Below are 21276 nucleotides of genomic sequence, written 5' to 3'. Positions count from 1 at the left end.
TGGCACCGCGTCAGTGCTCCCTAAGAGAGGGCTGGGCAGATTTACAAATGAGCAGCCTATGGCCAGCCTGACCTCACGCCTTTGGTCACAGGAGAAGCCCTGAAAGTGATACCGGAACTTGAAGAGCTAAATTTGTCCTGGAACAGAAGAGTGGGAGGGAACTTGCCTCTGATCCTCCAATCGTTCCAAGAAGGCAGCAAGATACAAACCCTTGAACTCGTGGATTGTGCCCTCACTTCAGACGATGGGGCATTTATGGGTAAGTAGATTCAGAGGAGTTCTTGCTCTTCAAAACCCAAACTCACTTCAGGGCAGACGAATCCATTCTAACTCACAGCGAACCTGTAGGGCAGAGTAGAGCTACCCCCAGTCTGTGTTTATGGGAGAAGAAAGTCTCCTCATTCTCCCCTGGAGCAGTCGGTAGATTTGATCTGTTGACCTTGTAGTGAGCAACCCAACAGCTACCCACCAAGCCCTGCACCACCAAACACACCACAATGGTATCACTCGTGAATTCAAGTTTGTGGTGTTTTCCCTTACCCTGAATTTAAAGGGTTACTCACTAGATCCCCAAACCAGTTTATTCTGGTTCCACACCCTGCTAAGAGTTTGTATTTCCACCTCAGACAGACTGAACCAGACTCTACATCTCAACAAGGATCCTTAAAAACAACCTGTTGGGTGGTCCTCTTTTCTTTTTTAATTATTTTATTGGGGGCTCATACAACTCTTATCACAATCCATACATACACCAGTTGTATAAAGCACATTTGTACATTCATGGCCCTCATCATTCTCAAAATATTTGCTTTCTGCTTGGGCTCTTAGAATCAGTTCCTCATTTTCCATGTTTTCCCCTCCCTCTCATCTCCCCCCTCCCTCATGAACCCTTGATAATTTATAAATTATTATTTTATCATATCTTACACTGCCCAATGTCTCCCTTCACCCACTTTTCTGTTGTTCATCTCCCAGGGAAGTTATATATAGATCCTTGTAATTGGCTTCCCCTTTCTACCCCCACTTCCCTCTACCCTCCCGGTATCATCACTCTCACCACTGGTCCTGAGGGGTTCATCTGTCCTGGATTCCCTGTGTTTCCAGTTCCTATCTGCACCACTGTACATCCTCTGGTCTAACCAGGTTGCAAGGTAGAATTGGGATCATGATAGTGGGGGAGGGGGAGCATTTAAGAACTAGAGAAAGCTGATGGTGCCCAGCTATCAAAGATATAGCATATGGGGTCTTAAAGGCTTGAAGATAAACAAGAGGCCACCTAGCTGAGAAGCAACAAAGGAAGTCCACAGGGAAGAAGCCCACCAACCTGTGTGATCATGAGGTGTTGAAGGGATCAGGTGGCAGACACCAAAGAACAAGAATCATCATTGGGTGGTCTTCCTAAAATGGAGATTCCGCTGCAATAGTGGGAGGTGGAGGTGCGAGTTGTCAGCAGAGGGAAGAACTGGAATGCACCAACTTGAAACCACGCCCCGAACAAATGAAAAACAACCGGGAGGCCTTTACGGTGATTGCTATTCATGGCGCCTCCGTGTGTTACACAGTAGAACTGCTTCTTGGGATTTTCTTGGCTGTCATCTAACTGAACTAGATCATCATCAGGCTGGACTGACAACGCCACTGGCTGGGTTTGAACTGCCAGCCTGTAGGTAGCTGAGAGCAGGGTCCCAGGAACCTGACTAAAACCCTCGGTGACACTAAGCTATACTCCCCACTGCTTGCCCCAACTTTCCCAACCTGCATCTTCCTGTTTTCCCCTCATGTTGGGTTTTCCTTTTCCAGGTCAGCTGCTACCTATGCTGCAAAACCTTGAGATACTTGACCTTTCCTTGAACAGAAACATCTGCGGTAGTCTAAACAGTATTGCTCGGGGGTTAGAAAGTACCTCAAATCTCAAGGTATTGAAATTACATTCGTGTGGACTATCACAAGACAGTATCAAAATATTGGGTGAGTTAACAATGATGGAACTTGGTATATATTATTTAAACTGTTGGGCAATATAGTAAAATAGAAACTGGCTGTGTTAGTCTGGGTAAACTAGGGAAACAAGTCCACAGAAGCTCATATATATATATATATACATATATACACACATATACATATACATATATATGAGAGTTTTATATAAAGAGTAAGTGTACATTAAGAAAGCATCCCTACCCACTGCTGCCCAAGCCCATGAGTCCAACATTAACCCATATGTCCAACACCAGTCCTCAAAGTCCTCCTCCATCTCACAAAACACACACTATGATTCCGACTGCAGGAGGAAAGCTGAGTCAGTGAGAATGTAAGCCTCTCAGCGCTGGCAGGGGTCTCCACACGGCTGCTCCAGCACACAGGGCTGCATCAGGGTAGGTCCATGCGGCTTCTCCTCAGGGATATCTTGCAGGAAGTGAGCCTTGCCAGCTGAAGCAGGGCACTGGCTAATGCAGTGGCATCCTGGTGCGACCATCAGAAAGCAAGAGACCCAAGAACTCGAAAGGGGAGGCTCACTGAGCCATTTATCCCTCCGCCCTTCAATTAAGCCCACATGTGTTTATCTGCCAGGTTGGCACAATAAACCTTAACTGTTTCACTAGCTATGGGGAATACAGTTATAGGCAATTTAAATCGTTGTGTTCTACTTATTTTCAATATAGTTTCCAGTGAGCATAGACTGTCTTTGTTACAAAAATAATTTTTAAGTGGCTGACCCGAAAAGGGTATGATGTTTTAGGTGTATGATAAACAATAGAGGAAAACAAAGCTTTCTGCCATCACCAAAATTGCTGCTTACACTACCAATTTTACTCTCCCTCCGAGATTTTTCTGCGTTACTTTGTACTCGGCAGTGGATGGAGTTGGTACTGATGAAAGAATGACGTTAGTGGCCTCTGTGGTTAAAACTTCCTCCCGGAGGGCTGCTTGCTTTGGGAAGACGAGCTTCTGTTAAGGGGGGGTGAGAAAATGCAGAGAGGAGGGGGTGTGTGATGGTTGTAGGAACTGATGGACACGATGCCACTCAATGGTGCAGGTAAAGAATGTTCACGTGGGAAACACTTGGTTGCGACCATGCGTATCCTACACAGAACAAAACGCGTTCCCCGATGCAGCGTGTCCATGTCGATGGAAACTGTGTCTTCTTGTAATCTCACGTCTCACGTTCTGTAAAAGCCTTCTTGTAATCTCACGTCTCACGTTCTGGGGAAACTCGAAGGGGAGCATCAGGTGCAGGGCTCGGGTCGTCACCTCTGGCAGTCCATGCAGATCATAAAGAAGGGGTGCTGTTGCCACCCCTCAGTGGGTGGTAGGAAAGCCAGTTATCCTCCTCTGAGTTACCTCTTCCCTCCAAAGCCGCCTTCTCCCTTGCTGCCCTCCTTCCTGCGCCTTGCAATAATGTCAGAAGGGATGTGGACTTCTTGCAGATGCTTTTAGACACCTGCGCAATCTAAGAAGACTAGATCTGTCCTGCAACAAGGCTCTGGGCGGAGGGTTTGAAGCCTCGCCAGCCCACATGGCCACGCTGAAGCACCTGCAAGTCCTCAGTCTCCGCCAGTGCTCCCTGACGGCAGACGACGTGACGTGGCTGAGTGAGTACTGCAGGGCCAGGGCAACATGGGCAGATGTTTGGAAACGGGGAAAGTTCAAGGTGCATATTTAATATCCCCCCTAAGTCATTACACTAGAGCATAATCCACATGTAGTTCAGTCCTATCAAGCAGTGTTGGCTGGTCATTTCCATTGCACTTTAATCCTTATTGCCCTCTTTGATCTCTCCTCATTACCCTCTCCATTCCCCGCTGTTACACACCCACCCCCGGGGGGTATAGAGCTATCAGAGGCTGGTAGGTGCAGAGTCACGTGGATCCAAGGTTGTCAGTGGAAGCATGTCAGGGCACCCACAGCTGTCACGGTCAGGGAGCCCACAGGCGGCCACCCCTGGGAGTGGGCAGAGTGTCAGCAAGCTGATAAGGAAGGGGCAGAGGGAGCGGGAGTTTCCCCCTTTCTCCCTTATACGAAGGCCTCAGCCCCAGGAGGGCATCTTCAGGCTGTGACCTGATTGACAGGCTACATTCCATCCTGACACTTTTTTAAAAAATCATTTGATTGAGGCTCTTACAGCTCTTATCAAATCAATGTGTCAAGCATATTTGTACATATGTTGCCATGATCATTTTCTAAACATTTATTTTCTATTTGGTACCAGCTCTTCTTTTTTTCCCTCCCTCCCACCCTCATGATCCCTTGATAAATTATAAATTACAATTATTTTCATGTCTTACACTATCCACTATCTCCCTTCACTCATGTTTCTGTTATTCATCTCCCTGGGGGGTGTGGTATATGTCAGTCATTACCATCGGTTCCCCCTTCCTCCCCTCCTCCCCCCACCTTCCCTCTACCCTCCTGGCATCCCGACACTTTTATACAAAGTCAAGTTGGCATAAATTATCGGTCACATTGCTTTACACAGAGTCTTAGAAAAAATATATTACATACTCATTGAAGAGTTCATGTATGCCAGACTCTGTGCTAGGCATTTTACATAGACCAAGTCATTTATCATCCAAATGGCCCTATGAGGTCATCGTGCAGGAGAAAGCCCCATATTCTGAGAGGTTCCGTTATTTGTCCCAAATCACTCAGTTCCCCAGTAACAGACTATCGATTAGAGTCCAGGACACTCTCTCTCTCTCTCTCTCTCTCTCTCTCTCTCTCTCTCTCTCTCTCTGAAGTCTTTGCTCTCAACCTCTAGAGAAGCACACTGCCTCCTGAGAAGAATGGCTGGTTTATGCAGTCGACGGGTATGCATTGGGGGGGGCGGGGAGAGGGGTGTCGGGGTCCAACTGTGGAGCTCTGCCTGCCAGATGCTAGAGACCAAAGATCCGGGAGACACTTGGAGCGTGCTGGAGCCGGCGTCGTGCTCACTGAGTGATATTTTCACAGCCCAGGTCATTCCTTTGCTCTCGAATCTTCAAGAACTGGATTTGTCCGCTAACAGAAAGATGGGCAGTTCTTCAGAAAACCTGCTCAGCAGGCTCCGGTTTTTACCCGCGTTGAAGTCTTTGCTGCTCAACAACTGTGCTTTGGGAAAGGAGCCCTTTACAGCTCTGGGTAAGAGAACGGATGGTCCCACCCTCCCAGGCACCAGGCCACAGCTGCCCTGGATCCTCCAAGGACAGATTCCCACCCCAGGCCGGCCTCGGGCCCAATGGTGAAGTGCGTGTGTATCTTCTAGTCAGGAAATGGGTGTTCTGCTGCGGGCCACACGGATGAGGTTAGCACTGCGGGTTGACCAGTTAACGTGCAAACTGTCTATGGACAGCGCCGGCCTCATGTCCACAGCAGCTTGTACTTGTGATGAGGCGCCCTGTGGACTGGGGTTACTGTGTGGCTCGGGAGGCAAAGAAGGCAATGACCATGGGGATTGTGTGTTGGCTGGGAGTCTGGACAGGCCTGCAGGCCACAGAGACACCTCAGCCTAGGACAGGGCTCAGCAAACTGCAGCTCATGGCCCTAGGTGGCTCTTCAGGTATGTACGCGTGGCTCTGGAGTAACATTGAAAAGGCAGGGAAAACCATCACAGTTCATTGATGTTAAAGGGGATTATTCAGATCATGATGATTTCATTCGTAGGTATTCTCTGCATCAACGAAGTAGGTAAAGTAAATAATATCTCAGAAGGGTCCACCATCCCCCAAATGGTTAAGAGGACACACACACACACACACACACACACACACACCACATTCCACTGCTTAGACTAACATTCAGTTAGCACAGTGACACCCAAAATGAATTCGAGGACAACATGGTGTTTCAGAACAATACTTCTTAGTTGGAAAAATGGGATATTCTTAAGAGAAAAATGTTTTTTAAAGAAATTTAAAGCACCGATCGCAATGAATGGCACATAACCACACTCCCCCATCCAGAGGGAAGAACAACAGAAAGCAGAGGGGAAGGGAGACAGCAGTCCGTGTGAGATATGAAAATAATTAACAATCTATTAAGGGGCCACAAGGGTTGGGGTGGGGTGGAGAAAACAAAGGAGCTGATCCCAAGAGCTCAATGGAAAGTAAATGTCTAGAAAAGAATGATGAAATATATATACGAATATGTCAGATACAACGATGTATGATTTGTAACAAGAGTTGCAAGAGCCCCCAATAAAGTGATTTTAAAAGCTAAAACTCATGGGGGGAAAAAGAAATTTAAGTATTTTCAAAATACACAGCCCTTTCCAAATATAACAGTATGATGAAGGAATCGTAATCAAGTAGCTTTGACACTAAATTACACCATCTGGCATAAATCTGCCATCCCATTCTTATGAAGAAGACAATCAAGTAACTGTATACCATTCTCTAAGTTTCTTCTGGAAGAAGAAAAAAAGTTTCTTTTCTTATTGGTAGATCTCTCTGCTGAGTGGGAGAGCTTTTCTCAGTTAGATATTATTGAAGAATGTGTTGTTTGTCCCTTGAACACATATTTTAGAAAGAAAGCAGAATAATTAAAGCTCTAAGTGGCCGTTGTGGTAGAGGAAAAGTTGTGGCCAATGCTAACCTTAGGGTCAACTAAGACTCAAGCAGCCCGTCTTTGAATTTTCTTTATAAAAGTTTGTAAGATACCTCTGTGTTCTTCCTTGCCTTGGTAGTTGCTACGTTATCGCATGTGGGTGTTTCAAAGACCCGGTGAGGCTTGCTTGTCTCTGTGTCAGCGGGAGTGCCCCGTGGACTGTGCCCCGTGGAATGGTCACCCACCAGGGAGCCCTCTAGAACCCTTGACCAGCTGTTTTGAGCCCTCGGCCTCTTTCTCCTTCCTCAACAGGAAGTGAAAGACCCCGGCTGAGAGTGTACCCCATTTAATTCTTCCTTTCCCTCCATGACAATGGAAAACATGAATGGAGGCCCTGAATTTTAAGCAGGAGAAAACAGTACTGACCACCTTCCTAACCTGTGATACTGCTGCGTTGTCCCGGTGTGAGTTCTTCAGAATGAAGCCTCCTAATCGCTCGGGAAGCCTAAATGATTGTTACTCTCTGTCACCTTCAGCTGAAGCCTCCATGCACCTGCCTGGTCTAGAAGTATTGGACCTTTCTTGGAATAAATGTGTTGGTGGCAACCTGAATCTCCTCCTGGACACACTGGAGCTGTCATCCTCTCTTCAAGTGCTGACACTGAGCAGCTGCTCCCTGGTGACGGAAGACGTGGTTCTCCTGGGTTTGTATCACTGCTTCCAGATCTGCCTGTGCAGGCAAAGCCAGCACACCTGCCCTGTCCAGCACAGGGCTGAGGCGGTGGGAGGCCAGCTAAATCCTATGCATAGCTTCCCTTTCCCCCAACAGCTGATTAGGAGAGACACGTTTCAGACAAATAACCCAAATGCACCCATTGTAATTGAGCCCCTTCTAAATTACATCAGCTCTATAGGACAGAGTAGAGCTGGCCCTTGGGTGTAAATCTTCATGGGAAACAGAGCTCTTTCTCCCTCAGAGCAGCTGTGGGTTCGAACGACTGACCTTGTGGTTAACAGCTCAGTACACAGCCCTCTATGTCATCAATTATAACTGAAAAGACAGCGAAGTTTGTTTCATTCATGGAGATGGACCTAGAGGTGATGGTGAGGAGACAGCAACTAGCTTCTGCACTTCACTCCCCTCAGACACGAGAGCCTTCAGGGCTTCCTGCTAAGCTCAGTGTCAACCAAGCATCAGCCTCCCGTGCAAACAAAAAAAATGAAGACATTGTACAGCTTCCATGTGTGCAACATTCATGAATACTTTTGCTTAAACAGGAAAAGTTGATCTTCACCACAAGTGAAAGACAGGGGTCATTAGTCATAGACCTTATTAGGCTGTTTCCAGATGAAAGGGTGAAGGAGAGTTCCTTCTCTTTTAGCTCGAAAAACGATGAGGAGGATTATGACTATCTTGAGAGATGGGAAGAGACTGAATAAAGAATATGTTATGTTATGAAATTTTAGGTTATATCATACTTTACCTGAATATCTCCAAAAATCACCTTTGTGTGCCCACTGCCCAGGGGGAAACAATGAATGGGAGAGGACTATCTCCATCTCCCATCTCCCCTCTGCCCGCCACTGCAGATCACTGCTGTCCACCGTCCACTGCACATCACTGCTGTCCACCCCCACTGCACATCACTGCTGTCCACCTCCACTGCACATCACTGCTGTCCACCCCCACTGCACATCACTGCTGTCCACCTCCACTGCACATCACTGCTGTCCACCCCCACTGCACATCACTGCTGTCCACCTCCACTGCAGATCACTGCTGTCCACCTCCACTGCAGATCAGTGCTGTCCACCCCCACTGCACATCACTACTGTCCACCCCCACTGCACATCACTGCTGTCCACCCCCACTGCACATCACTGCTGTCCACCCCCACTGCACATCACTGCTGTCCACCCCCACTGCAGACCACTGCTGTCCACTCCCCACTGCCGATCACTGCTGCCCATCCCCCACTGCAGATCACTGCTGTCCATCCCCACTGCAGATCACTGCTGTCCACCCCCACTGCAGATCACTTCTGTCCACCCCCACTGCACATCACTTCTGTCCACCCCCACTGCAGATCACTGCTGTCCATCCCCACAGTACATCACTGCTGTCCACCCCCACTGCACATCACTGCTGTCCACCCCCACTGCACATCACTGCTGTCCATCCCCACAGTACATCACTGCTGTCCACCCCCACTGCACATCACTGCTGTCCACCCCCACTGCACATCACTGCTGTCCATCCCCACTGCACATCACTACTGTCCACCCCCACTGCAGATCACTCAAAGAACAAGCGTCCCTTCAAGTGAAAGGTCCGGGGTAGTTGCTCCTGCAGTGGTGTCTTTGTTCATCCTTACACTCACAACCTCATCCCTAATACATTCAAAAGAAAGTGGCAGTTTTATACCCGTCAAACAGTTTAGAAGTACATGAAGACTACAGGGACATGCACTTTTTCTTTAAAGCGGGTTTATGGAAGCGGGTCACTCACCCTCGCTCTGCCTCCCCTAGTTTCCCCGCTGCCCCTGCCCGCCACTGTGAGCGAGAGGAAGAGGTCAAAGGGGAGCTCGGGAAAGAAGAGAGAGCAGCAGAGAGAAAGCAGGGCAGCCGTGCAAACTGGCTGGGAGGAAAGGAGAAAGGGCTCGGGCCGAGGGCTGCAGCTGGTGACTTCGTGGAGGTGGTGGAAGGCGCTCCTACTCCTTCCAGTGGCGAGGTCTAACGCCAGATGGGGAAGGGCAAGTCTTGTCCCTGTTTGTGTTTACACCTAGCTTGCTTCAGTCAGGTGCACTGTGTGTTCACCTTGCGTTTCTCAGGAAAGCCTCATTTGTATGCAAATGTAGGATTTGTTCACATGGTCCCTAAGTATTTGAATCTAGTTTGAACAAATTTGCATTTTTTCAAAACACAAGCTCTGGCCAAACAGACAGGAAGGCACTGTAATTAGAAGACGGAGAATAAAAACATTGAGCTTTTCATTTGCATCTCTCTAATGACGAAATGACATGTTTCCTTGCCAGCTGTCTGTATATATTTTGGGGAAATGGCTGTCCTAGGCCTTTACCTAATTTAAAAAAGTGCATTATTTACATGTTGATGGATTTAAGGGATTCTGTAGATTTTCTGGATAAAAATTCCTTACCAAAAATATTTGTAATTTTCAAATAGTTCTCTCCAAGTCTGTTTTGTCTTTTCCTTAACAATAATGGTGGAAAATATACTCTATTTGGAGCATTCACAGTGTATATCTGGCAATGACAAACACCAAATTGTAAGGCACGAATAACATCATAGCCATAATGGCTCCGTTAAGGGTCCACTTATCTGGTCATGTGGAACACTGGTGGCCCGGTGGTTATGTGTTGGGGTGCTAACCACAGGGTCAGCAGTTTGAAGCCACCAGATTCCCCTTGGGAGAAAGATGGAGCTTTCTACTCCCATAAAGAGTTATGGTCTCAAAAGCTCACAGTGGGCAGTTCTACCCTGTCCAGTAGAGTCACTGTGAATTTACATCCACTTGATGGCAGTGAATTTTTGTCTGCTTGGTTTGGGCTGTGCCTGTTTCTCAGTGGTGCTCCAGCTATACAATGATGTAACTAGACAATTATGATGATGCAGTCTTCCTCTATTCAGGGGTCCTCAAACTTTTTAAACAGGGGGCCAGTTCACTGTCCCTCAGACCCGTTAGAGAGCTGGACTATAGTTTTAAAACAAATCTATGAACAAATTCCTACGCACACTGCACATATCTCATTTTGAAGTACAAAACAAATGGGGCAAAAACACCCGGTGGGCCGGATAAATGTCCTCGCAGGCTGCATGGGGCCCGCAGGCCATAGTTTGAGGACCCCCTGCTCTATACTGTGATTTGATGTGGCCATTTTCTATTTTCACATAATGTGAATTTTTGCAGAACTACCTGTTCTTTTCCCCCCCTCCCTCCCTGCTCCCCTCTCCCTCGTGAACCCTTGATAATTTACAAATTATTATTTTGTCATATCTTGCATTGTCTGACGTATCTCTTCACCCACTTTTCTGTTGTCCGTCCCCCAGGGAGGAGGTTATATGGAGATCCTTGTAATCGATTCCCCCTTTCCAACCCACCCTCCCTCCACCCTCCCGGTATCGTCACTCTCACCATTGGTCCTGAAGGGATCATCTGCCCTGGATTCCCTGGGTTTCCAGTTCCTATCTGTACCAGTGTACTTCCTCTGGTCTAGCCAGATTTGCAAGGTAGAATTGGGATCATGATTGTGGGGGTGGGGGAGGAAGCAATTAGGAGAACTACCTGTTCTTTAAGAGTCCTGGTGCCATAGTGGTTACGAGTTGGTAACCAGGTGGTCAATAGTTCGAAACCACCAGCTACTCCTTGGAGAAAAGATGAGGCTTGTACAGTCATCAAGAGTGGTAGTCTTGGAAACTCACTGGGGCAGTCCTACCCTGCCCTACTGGGTCACTATGAGTCAGCATGGGCTTGATGGCCATGGAAGAACACCTGTTCTTTAGAACCTACCATGTTGATAGGTGAGGAGTGGGTGTAAAACTTAATCTAGCTACTGACTTAGATATTTTTTTTTACATTGGGGTTTTGTAGTTTTTAACATATAGGTCTTGCACATATTTTGTTAAATTTACAACTAGATATTCCATTGTTAAATGCTATTATAAAAAGGTACTGTTTTAAAATGTCTGATGCTCCATCATTCATTAAGGAGCGCTGATGCCCAGTGCTGAGGCACTGAGCTGCTACCCGAAAGCCTGGGGCTGGAGCCCAGCAGCTGACTCATGGGGAAACGCGGCCCTGTGTTTCCATCCGGCTTTACAGCCTAGAAACCCTGCGGGCAGCGCCACTCCGTCCTGCAGACGTGCCTGAGTAGAATGCACTTGGCGGCAGTGGGTTTGACTGTTTAAATTGGTCGTTGCTAGTCTGTAGAACTAAAATGATGGGTTTGTATTGACTTTTTACATGATAAACGTGTTGAACTCCCGTAGTAATCCTAGGTGTTTTTGGGGTAGATTCTGTGGAGGTTTTTGTATAAATGATCGTATCATCTGTGATTAGAGATCATTTGTTTAACTATTTCCTTTCCTCTGCGCATGTCTTTGTTATCATTCTCCCTCTTACTTAGCTGGGTAAGCTTTTCAGGACAATGCCCAATGTGATGAGAGCACAGCTGTCCTTGCCTGTTCCCAGTCTTAAGGAGAAAACAATGTCTTCAGTGTGATTTTAACTCTAGGCTTTTAGGAGATACCTTTAAAAAATCATTTTATTGGGGGCTTGTACAGCTCTTATCACAATCCATACATCCATCCATCGTGTCAGCACATTTGGACATGTTGGAATCATCGTTTTCAAGATATTTTTTCTACTTGAGCCCCTCATATCAGCTCCTTGTTTTTCCCTCCCTCCCTCATGACCCATTTGTTGTGATTATTATTATAAATTTTTTTTCTTGTCTTACACTGACTGGTCTCCCTTCACCCACCTTTCTGTTGTCCGTCCCTCAGGGAGTGGGTTGTATGTACACCATTGTGCTCGGTTCCCCCTTTCTCCATCACCTCCCCCAACCCTCCTGGTATCGCTACTCTCATTATTGGTGCTGAGGGGTTTACCTGTCCTGGATTCCCTGTGCTTCCAGCTCTTATCTGTACCTGTGTACATGCCCTGGTCTAGCTGGATTTGTAAGGTCGAAGTTGGGGACGGGAGGAAGCATTAAAGAACTAGAGGAAAGTTGTATGTTTCATCGGTGCTATACTGCATCCTGACTGGCTCATCTCTTCCTTGTGACCCTTCTGTAAAGGGATGTCCAATTGTCTACAGATGGGCTTTGGGTCTCCACTCTGCACTCCCCCTCATTCACATTGATATGATTTTTTGTTCTGGGTCTTTCATGCCTACTACCTCATCCCTTCCACACCTCGTGATCACACAGGGTGGTGTGCTTTTTCCTTGTAGACTTTGTTACTTCTCAGCTCGATGGCCGCTTGTTTATCTTCAAGTCTTTAAGACCCCAGATGCTATATCTTTTGATAGCCAGGCACCATCAGCTTTATTCACCACATTTGCTTATGCACCCATTTTGTTTTCAGCGATCATGTTGGGAAGGTGAGCATCATGGAATGCCAGGTTATTAGAACAAAGTGTTCTTGCATTGAGGAAGTACTTGAGTAGAGGCCCAATGTCCATCTGCTACCTTAATATTTAACATATAAATATATGTACATAGATCTATTTTCCTATCATTATATATAAATATATTTTTATATATACATGCCTATATTTAGACATCTATAGATGTCCTTTGCCTCCTAGTTCTTTCATCTATTTCCTTTTACTTTCCTCTTGTCCCATTATCATCTTCAGCCTTCAGTTTCAGTAATTCCTCTCAGTTACATTGCCCTTAATCAAGCCCTATGAGGCATGCTATGCCCTCTTTGCCATCGATTTTAGATCACTTGTTGTTCCCTTATCCCTGGATTTGTTAACACTCACTTCCTTTACTCCGCCTCCTCCTCTCCCATGTCTCCCCAGAACCGCTGGTTCAGTTGTTTTCTCCTCCAGATTGCTTATCTCACCTATCTTATCTCGATAGACCTGTAGAAATAATAATATGCACAAAAACAAGACAGAGCAAAACAAATCAATAAAAGAAAACAAAAAAGAAACACAACAAAAAAGCTTATAGTTACAGGTCTGTTTGTTGACCTTTATGGGTGTTTTCTGGTCAAAGTCTGGTTTTGGTATTCCCTGGGGACTTCATTGCTTTGCTCCCCTTGCTGCTCTGTTGCTTGCCCTTAGCATTTTGCCCCAGTGTAGTGGGGTCAAATTGGGAACAATTCCTGCACTGTGCCTCCAGTGTTGTCCCCCATGTAGCACTATAGGTCAGTGAGAGACATTGTGTTCCTCTGGTGGGGCCGGCCCTGTGGTCCTTTCTGTGCATTGGGTGCTCTGAGCAGGAATATTGGTCCTCAGGGCTTGGTGGGCCAGGATGTGTTCCACTCTGTCTCATTTCCTCTTCATTTGCTCCCGTGTGCGCTGATCAGATGCGCCCCTCTCCCAGAGCTGTAGCTTCAGTGCTGTCCTCTGAAGTGCATTCTTCTGGGGGAAGGGGTGGTGTCCATATAGTTGGGATGGGGGCTGGCCCCGCAATCCATGTTGGCTTCCTGATTCTTGCCGGTATGTTGCATTCATGTCTTGGTGTACCAGGTTGAAGTCTGGTCCCTCTCTCCCTCTCCTGTGGAGATATAAGCAATACCCTCCCCTTGAATGGGTTAGTGCCCTGTTCCCTTGCTACCCATGTCTTTTTCCTTCCTTCCTTCCCTTTCCTTTCTTTCTTTATTTCTCATCCTTTTTAGCTGACTGCCATATGTATCCCTGGATTGGGTTTGGCCCCTGCCATACTACCTGGACCTCACCCCAGGAATATATGCATATAGTAGCTTTTCCCCTATCCCTTTTGCATTTTTAAGCTTATCTCAGCAGACTCATGTTGTACTTGTCCTGTTGTGGTTGGTCTACTTCACTTAGCATAATTTCCTCCAGCTCTTCCCATGAGGCAATGTGCTTTATGCATTCATTAATGCTGCTTAGGGATATGTAGTACTCCACTGTATGTAAGTACCACAGATTTTTAAAAAACATTTTATTAGGGGCTCATACAGCTCTTATCACAATCCATACATATACATACATCAATTGTATAAAGCACATCCGCACATTCCCTGCCCCAATCATTCTCAAAGCATTTGCTCTCCACTTAAGCCCTTTGCATCAGGTCCTCTTTTTTTTCCCCCTCCCTCATGTGCCCTTGGTAATTTATACATCGTTATTTTGTCATATCTTGCCCTATCTGGAGTCTCCCTTCCCCCCTCCTCTGCCGTCCCTCTCCCAGGGAGGAGGTCACACGTGGATCCTTGTAATCAGTTCCCCCTTTCCAACCCACTCACCCTACACTCTCCCAGCATCGCCCCTCACATCCTTGGTCCTGAAGGTATCATCCACCCTGGATTCCCTGTGCCTCCAGCCCCCATATGCACCAGTGTACAACCTCTGCCCTATCGAGGCCTGCAAGGTAGAATTCGGATCATGGTAGTTGGGGGGAGGAAGCATCCAGGATCTGGGGGAAAGCTGTGTTCTTCATCGATACTACCTCGCACCCTGACTGACCCATCTCCTCTCCTAAACCCCTCTATGAGGGGATCTCCAGTGGCCGACACTTGAGCCTTGGGTCTCCACTCTGCACTTCCCCCTTCATTCAATATGGTATATACACACACACACACACACACACACACATACACACACACACACACACACACACACACATACATATATCTTTTTTTTTTTTTTGCATGATGCCTTATACCTGGTCCCTTTGGCACCTCGTGATCGCACTGGCTGGTGTGCTTCTTCCATGTGGGCTTTTTTGCTTCTGAGCTAGATGGTCGCTTGTTCACCTTCAAGCCTTTAAGACCCCAGACACTATCTCTTTTGATAGCCAGGCACCATCAGCTTTCTTTGCCGCATTTGCTTATGCACTCATTTGTCTTCAGCGATCCTATCAGTACCACAGATTTTTAATCCATTTGGCCGCTTATGTAAATTTGGGTTGTTTCCAACTCCTTGTAATTGTGAACTGTACTGCAATGAACATTGGAGCACAGATGTCTGGCTATGGTTTGTTTCTTGCCTCTTCTGGGTATATGCCCAGCAGGGGGATTGCTGGGTTGTATGGGAGCTCAATTTCCATCTGTTTTAGATATCACCAAATTGATTTCCATAGTGGCTGTACTTACCTACATGTCCACCAGCAGTGGATGAGAGTTCCTATCTCTCCACAGCCCCTCCAGCACTTGTTACTTTCTGATTTTTTTGAATTGGGCTGTCTTTGAGGGTGTTATGTGGTATCTCATAGTTGTTTTAATTTCCGTTTCTCCTATGGCTAATGATCAGGAACATTTTCTTATATGTTTATTAGCCATTCGGACTTCTGCCTTAAAAGGAATTTTTACTGCAAGACTGGGAGCTGTTACATTTGGGATTCTAGACAAACTAAATCTTAAGTTATGTTATATTTTTAATATTTTGATAGCCAGCACTCTCACCCTTTCATAATGAAGAAGAGTTTTCAAATGCTTTTTCTGCATCTATTGAGATGATCATGCTTTCCAGTGTTCTTTAGCTTGTTAATGTGAATAATATTGCTTCTCAAGTGTTTAGATAATAAATATGAAATGCAATATTATATTTCACTAAATAGCATACCCATCATCAAGTTGTCTTCCAGGATTTTTTTCATTCTTCTGATTATTTTTCAATTTAAGGAGCTCGGGAGGCACAGTGTTGGAAAAGCTTGGCTGCTGTACTTGCTGTCATGAGATATGTGTTATTCTGGTGGACGCATGACTGGCATTGCCAGTGAATGTTTCTCTACATTTTGCCTGACCACCAACTCCCATTGTTTGTGCAAATTACGTCTGGTCATGTAAAGAGTTATTCCGTACAACTGAGTAAGCAAAGTTTTGCGATATGTAGTTAGCCTACACTGGTTCAATTTCCCTGTCTCTGTAGTGTTTTTAAATTAGTACCATGGGCTAATCAGTGACACTATTAACAGCAAGTCTTTATGCTCCAGGGAGATGATCGATAAGCTTCTCTACCATAAATTAGCAAGGATGTCTCTAAAGTCAGCCTGAGGCAGATAAAAAACATAGATTCAGGAGTGGACTTGGGCTTGCCCTTAATCCTAGCTCCAATCTAAGAACAATTAGTTCTTACCACATGGCTGTTCGATGCTCGCCCTCGTGAAGGAAACCGGAAGATATGAGTGCTACAGCAAAGTGTGGTGAGGACACTAGATGGTGCCCGGCTATCAGATAGAATAGTGTCTGGGGTCTTAAAAGCTTCTTTCCAAACAAGCAGCCATCTAAGTGAGATGTCTACTAAGTCCACATGGAAAAGCCCCCCAACAGCTGTGATCCAAGAACTGTAAATTATATAATCCAAATCCAAAAGAGGAAACAGTATCAGAGCTTAAATTGTGGGGTTCTGGTATACAGAAGGCTATGGATGACAGTAGAAAGCCAAAATACATTTGCAGGATCTGCACAGGGAATAAGCCTCCTGCGATTTCCTTCTAATAGGGACGGGAATAACCGGGTGATCAGACAGAGCGTACTGAGAGACCACTGTACAGGATTAAAATGATCAGTCTGAATGGTTAAAACCTTGTCACTTGACCTTCTTTCTGATACACTTTGGACTGGATCTGATGTTTAACATTTTCTGTGGGTTCTTTTTCATATTGGGTTATCCCTGCTGTGTTTTGTCATTGTTGGTAGCCTTCTTGAACCTTTTCATGGGTTTCTATGGTTTCCAGTATACAAAATGCAGGAGAGATTAACCTATAGGGACGGCAAGGAGAATAAGGTTCTTGGGGGGCATGGCGGGGGAGGAGGGGGGTAAGGTAGAGCTGATATCAAGGAGGAAGAAAATGCTTTGAAACTGATTTGGGTATCAATTGTAAAACACTGCTTCATGTGATTAAACGATGGAATAGAATGTAGTCTGCATTAGCTCCTAATAAAATGGTTTGGGAAAGAAAAATCGTGGCTGCCAGCCAGTTTGAGCCCATTAGCTGCTCCCTGGGAGAAAGATGCGCCGTCTATTTCTCTAAAGACTCGCTATCTCAGGAACCTGACAGGGCGGTTCTACTCTCTTGATAAGTCAAAATTAGCTCTGTGACAATGAACTTTGGTTTTTAAAATCACTGTTAATGCTATTAGTTAGGTACAATACTGACAAGATGGGTATAAACATGAACATACTTATTTGTTGGAGACACACACTGAAATGTGCAGAAGTGAAATGAAATAGGATGCCTGGGATTTGGTTTAAAATAGCTTTAAAAAGCAAAAAGAGAGAAGACAGCAGCTTAGCCATGATTCGGCTAATACTGGCAACTGTTAAAATGGAACGATGGATCGGTCCGTAGAGGTTCGCTCTCCTATTCTCTCTACTTTTTTAATTTTCACAGCTGGCCCTCCCCGCACCTTGGCCTCTAAAAGCCCTCTTCACTTTTGTGCTTGAAATGTTTCATAATATAAACAATTTTAAAGAAGAGATATTGATATTGTCTTTAACTTTTAGCTAGGTCTTAAGAGTATTGGGAGTGATGTGAGACAGAAGAGAGATACACCTGGCGACAGTCTGGTTCTTAAAGGGTATGGGCTGCTAAACTCTCAAATAGGCCATGGCCGCAACTATTAGCACAGACAAGCAATGAGGCTGGATCATCCTGCTTGGCATAGAAGCCATGCTGAGTGAGAAATACTTGAAAGGCAAGGGCATGTTTAGCATTACAGAGGCAAGATTCAAGAATGGCTGGACTGATGTCCAACACTGCAGGCATGAGACATCGGTAGCTGAGTATGTTGTCAGGCTGAGCAGGGCAGACTGAGGCCCAAAGACAGGATTCCTCCTGCTGTAAGCTAATTCACAACACAGTGGACAACCTTGAAAGGATGGTTCAGGCAGCTCTGGTCAGTCACCAGTAGATTCCAGCATGGAGGTTCCATAGACTCATCTGCTTTCTCTAATGTATTCCTGCTTTTGTTTGAAAGGGGAATGTGCCCATTTGCCAATATATCTTAGGGAACTCATCTTTTCTTAGCTTCAACATTAGCTAATATTTATTGAGTGCCAGTGTAATATGTACTGTTCAAAAGGAAAATTGTCTAGTGTCTCTTAAGGTGAATTAGAAATTATCCAGCTGGCTACAGGAAGAATTCTATCATTGGGCCTCCATCTGCCCTGCTCAACCCAACAAAAACTCAGCTTCTGCTTTCTCACACCTGCAGTGTTGAACATCACTTCATAGAAAGTGCTCAGTTCACGGATGAAGCACGCCAGCCAGTGTGATCGAAAGATTTTTAATAATAAAATCCAAAATAAGAATGGGGAGATTGTACTAGAGCTTAACTTCTAAGCACCCAGGTTACAGAAGGCTATGAATGATAGTGAAAACCAAAGTCAATTTACAGAGCCCCACAAGGACGAAACCTCCATGGAATTCCCTCAGTCCACTGATGAAGGATGTGATTAGTTTTGTCCCTAGACAAGGCGCCTTGGAAAGTAAATTAGTGTAGATATAGTTGGGTTAAAATTTAACTTCTTACCCTTTGTTTTCCCTTTTGACCGATTTTTAACTTGTTCTAGTTTTTATTACTTTCTGCTATGTTTTGAGTTGAGGCTTTTCTATTATTTTGTTCCTATGATTTTCTTCATAGGAAACTCAGGACAGCAACAACCATCAGAATGATAGCTTTCTTAGGGTTATGAGGAGGAGTTGGGTAGAAATGGGGCGCTAATAACGGACACAAGAAGGAAGAAAGTGTTCTACAGTTGACTGCGGTGATGAAAGCACCGCTCTCTTGTGTAGAGTTAAACCATTGACTTGTATGATGTGTGCACTATATGGCAACGAAACCATTAAAAAGTGGTCAGTTCAGTGATTGCTGAATAAAGTATTACCGAAGGAGCAAAGGCAATTAAGCAGTACTGAGCAACACGGAGGTGCTTTAAAGTCAATCAGCCATTCCTCCCCACATCTAATTAGGGAATGCGTGCAGGAAGAAATGGGACTGCAGGTGAACAGAAAGCAATAATGTGACATAAATATAAATTCTTTGATTGGGATTTGGAAAGTGTTATTAAAATCCATGTTTGAGTCCTACCTGGGATGCATGGAGAAGTCGGTCGTTAATCTCAGACGCCCTGAATAAAGTTAAGAGTGAAAAGTAAACCACTAGTAATTGCTATCCGCGTCACCGATCCTGGGGGGCTGTGTGATTGGGAAGTGGAAAGCTGTCATGGTAGGAATATTCTTGTTCTGTAGCCTTTAGAGTGATTTTGTTTTTCAGCATCACTAATACGGACGGGTCACCTGGCTAGACTGCGGAAGCTTGACTTAAGCTATAACGACAGTATCCATGACACAGGATGGACCGTCTTCTGTCAGAGTGTGCAGTTCCTCAAAGAGCTCATGGAGCTGGATGTCAGCCTTCGGCCATCAAACTTCCGGGATTGTGGACAATGGTTTGGACCCCTGTTATGTGCCATGACCAAACTTCCTGAAGTCACTGAGATAGGAATGCAAAGATGGGTTCTCTCAGCTTTGCAGAAAGAAGAGTTGGAATGCTTCCACCAGGAAGAAAAAAGAATCATTCACTTTGACCATGGTGGAGTTCAGTAAGTTTGTTTCCCAAGTCTGACGGCTGGAAACCACTCTCCAAAGGAGGAAAAGAATATGAATGACTCCCAGCACTATTAACTACCAACCTGGGCTGTTTAGTGAGACCGAGCCTGGATGGTGAGCCAAGGGTGGCATGTTTTATGAAATGTACTTGTCGGGGAGCATTCTTAGTTCACTTAATGGTAAGAAGCCCTGCCAAAATATTTAAATTCTAGTAACTTTTTCTTGCTTTGAAATTTTCTGTCTCGTTTTTACCTAATGCTAACAGTTCTAAATGTAAGGGTGTGTGTATGTGTCTGAGAGAATTTTCTAATGTAAAATATACTAGTGAGTAACAGTCTCGTGTTATTTTGATGACTACTTATATTTTTATCAGAGAGTGTAACCTTGAGAGGTTTCTTGCTAAGTCATTTTATAATGACTGGCGCCTTTTTTTTCTCAGGCAGAAATCATAACACTAATAGTAGTAGCTGGCATATAAGTCTTATTTGAATGTGGTCAGAAGTTCAAAAACTAGTACCCAGACAACATTTAGTTGAAACAAAAATGAGTCGGACAGTGTAAGATATGACAAAATAATAATTTATAATTTATAAATTATCAAAGGTTCATGAGGGAGGGGGGGAGGGAGGAGGAAAAATGAGGAGCTGGTGCCAGGGACGTAATTGGAGAGCAAATGTTTTGAGGATGAGGGAAATGAATGTACAAATGTGCTTTTCACAATTGCTGTATGTATGGATTGTTATAGGAGTTGTATGAGCTCCTAATAAAATGATTTTTTTTTAAGCTAGAAACCATCAAACAAGCAAACAAAGCCCATTGCCCTCATAGCAAGCCTATGTTATAGGATAGAACCGTTCTACGGAACTTCCAACACTCATCTGTACAGAAGCAGCCTTCTAGCTCCGTCTCCTAGAGCTGACTGATGGAGTCAAACTAGTGGGCTTAAGGTACATAATGCTTTAGTGAGTTACATTCTTCTCAAACAAACAAAATTAGATAGATAGATAGATAGACAGACAGATAAAATAAGCATTATATCCAGTGATCTTCATAAGAATAAAACAAAAAACCTCATTGCCATAGAATCAATTCTGACACATGCAACCCTCTAGGGTGGGGCAGAACTGCCTCTGTGGGTTTCCAACACTGTAACTCCTCACAGGCATAGGAAGCCTCAACTTTCTCTTGAGGAGCAGTTGGTGGTTTGGAACTGCTGACCTTGCAGTTAGCAGCCACTAGAAATCACCTATTCTGCCCTTCCTCCCTTTCCCACTCGGCCTGCCTTTCTTCTTGGTGGTAATAAATCATTTTCACTTTCAGATTTTCCACCTCATTTTCACTTTCAGATTTGGTGGTGGTTGTGGGTAGTGTCTGGCTGGTGTTTTCCTGCCTTTCTTACCTGAGAAAACGCCTTTCTATTCATTCCAATATACTGTATCATCCATGAACATTTTTCCTTCTGTCACCTTTTCTTAACACAATC

General features: G+C 45.1%; 1 protein-coding gene across 1 annotated transcript in view; it reads left to right on the top strand.

Annotated features, from left to right (window-relative positions):
- LRRC31 (leucine rich repeat containing 31) overlaps positions 1-19790 on the top strand; it is a 30779-nt gene extending 10989 nt beyond the window's left edge. The window contains exons 4-9 of the mRNA XM_075547880.1: positions 92-259; positions 1801-1968; positions 3429-3593; positions 4951-5118; positions 7059-7226; positions 19459-19790. Of these exons, the coding sequence (XP_075403995.1) occupies positions 92-259; positions 1801-1968; positions 3429-3593; positions 4951-5118; positions 7059-7226; positions 19459-19790 (1169 nt within the window). The remainder of the gene's footprint in view (positions 1-91; positions 260-1800; positions 1969-3428; positions 3594-4950; positions 5119-7058; positions 7227-19458) is intronic.
- Positions 19791-21276: the final 1486 nt, after the last annotated feature.

This window comes from Tenrec ecaudatus, chromosome 4, assembly GCF_050624435.1.
Source record: "Tenrec ecaudatus isolate mTenEca1 chromosome 4, mTenEca1.hap1, whole genome shotgun sequence".
NCBI lineage: Eukaryota > Metazoa > Chordata > Mammalia > Afrosoricida > Tenrecidae > Tenrec > Tenrec ecaudatus.
This window is presented reverse-complemented; position numbering and strand designations above follow the sequence as displayed.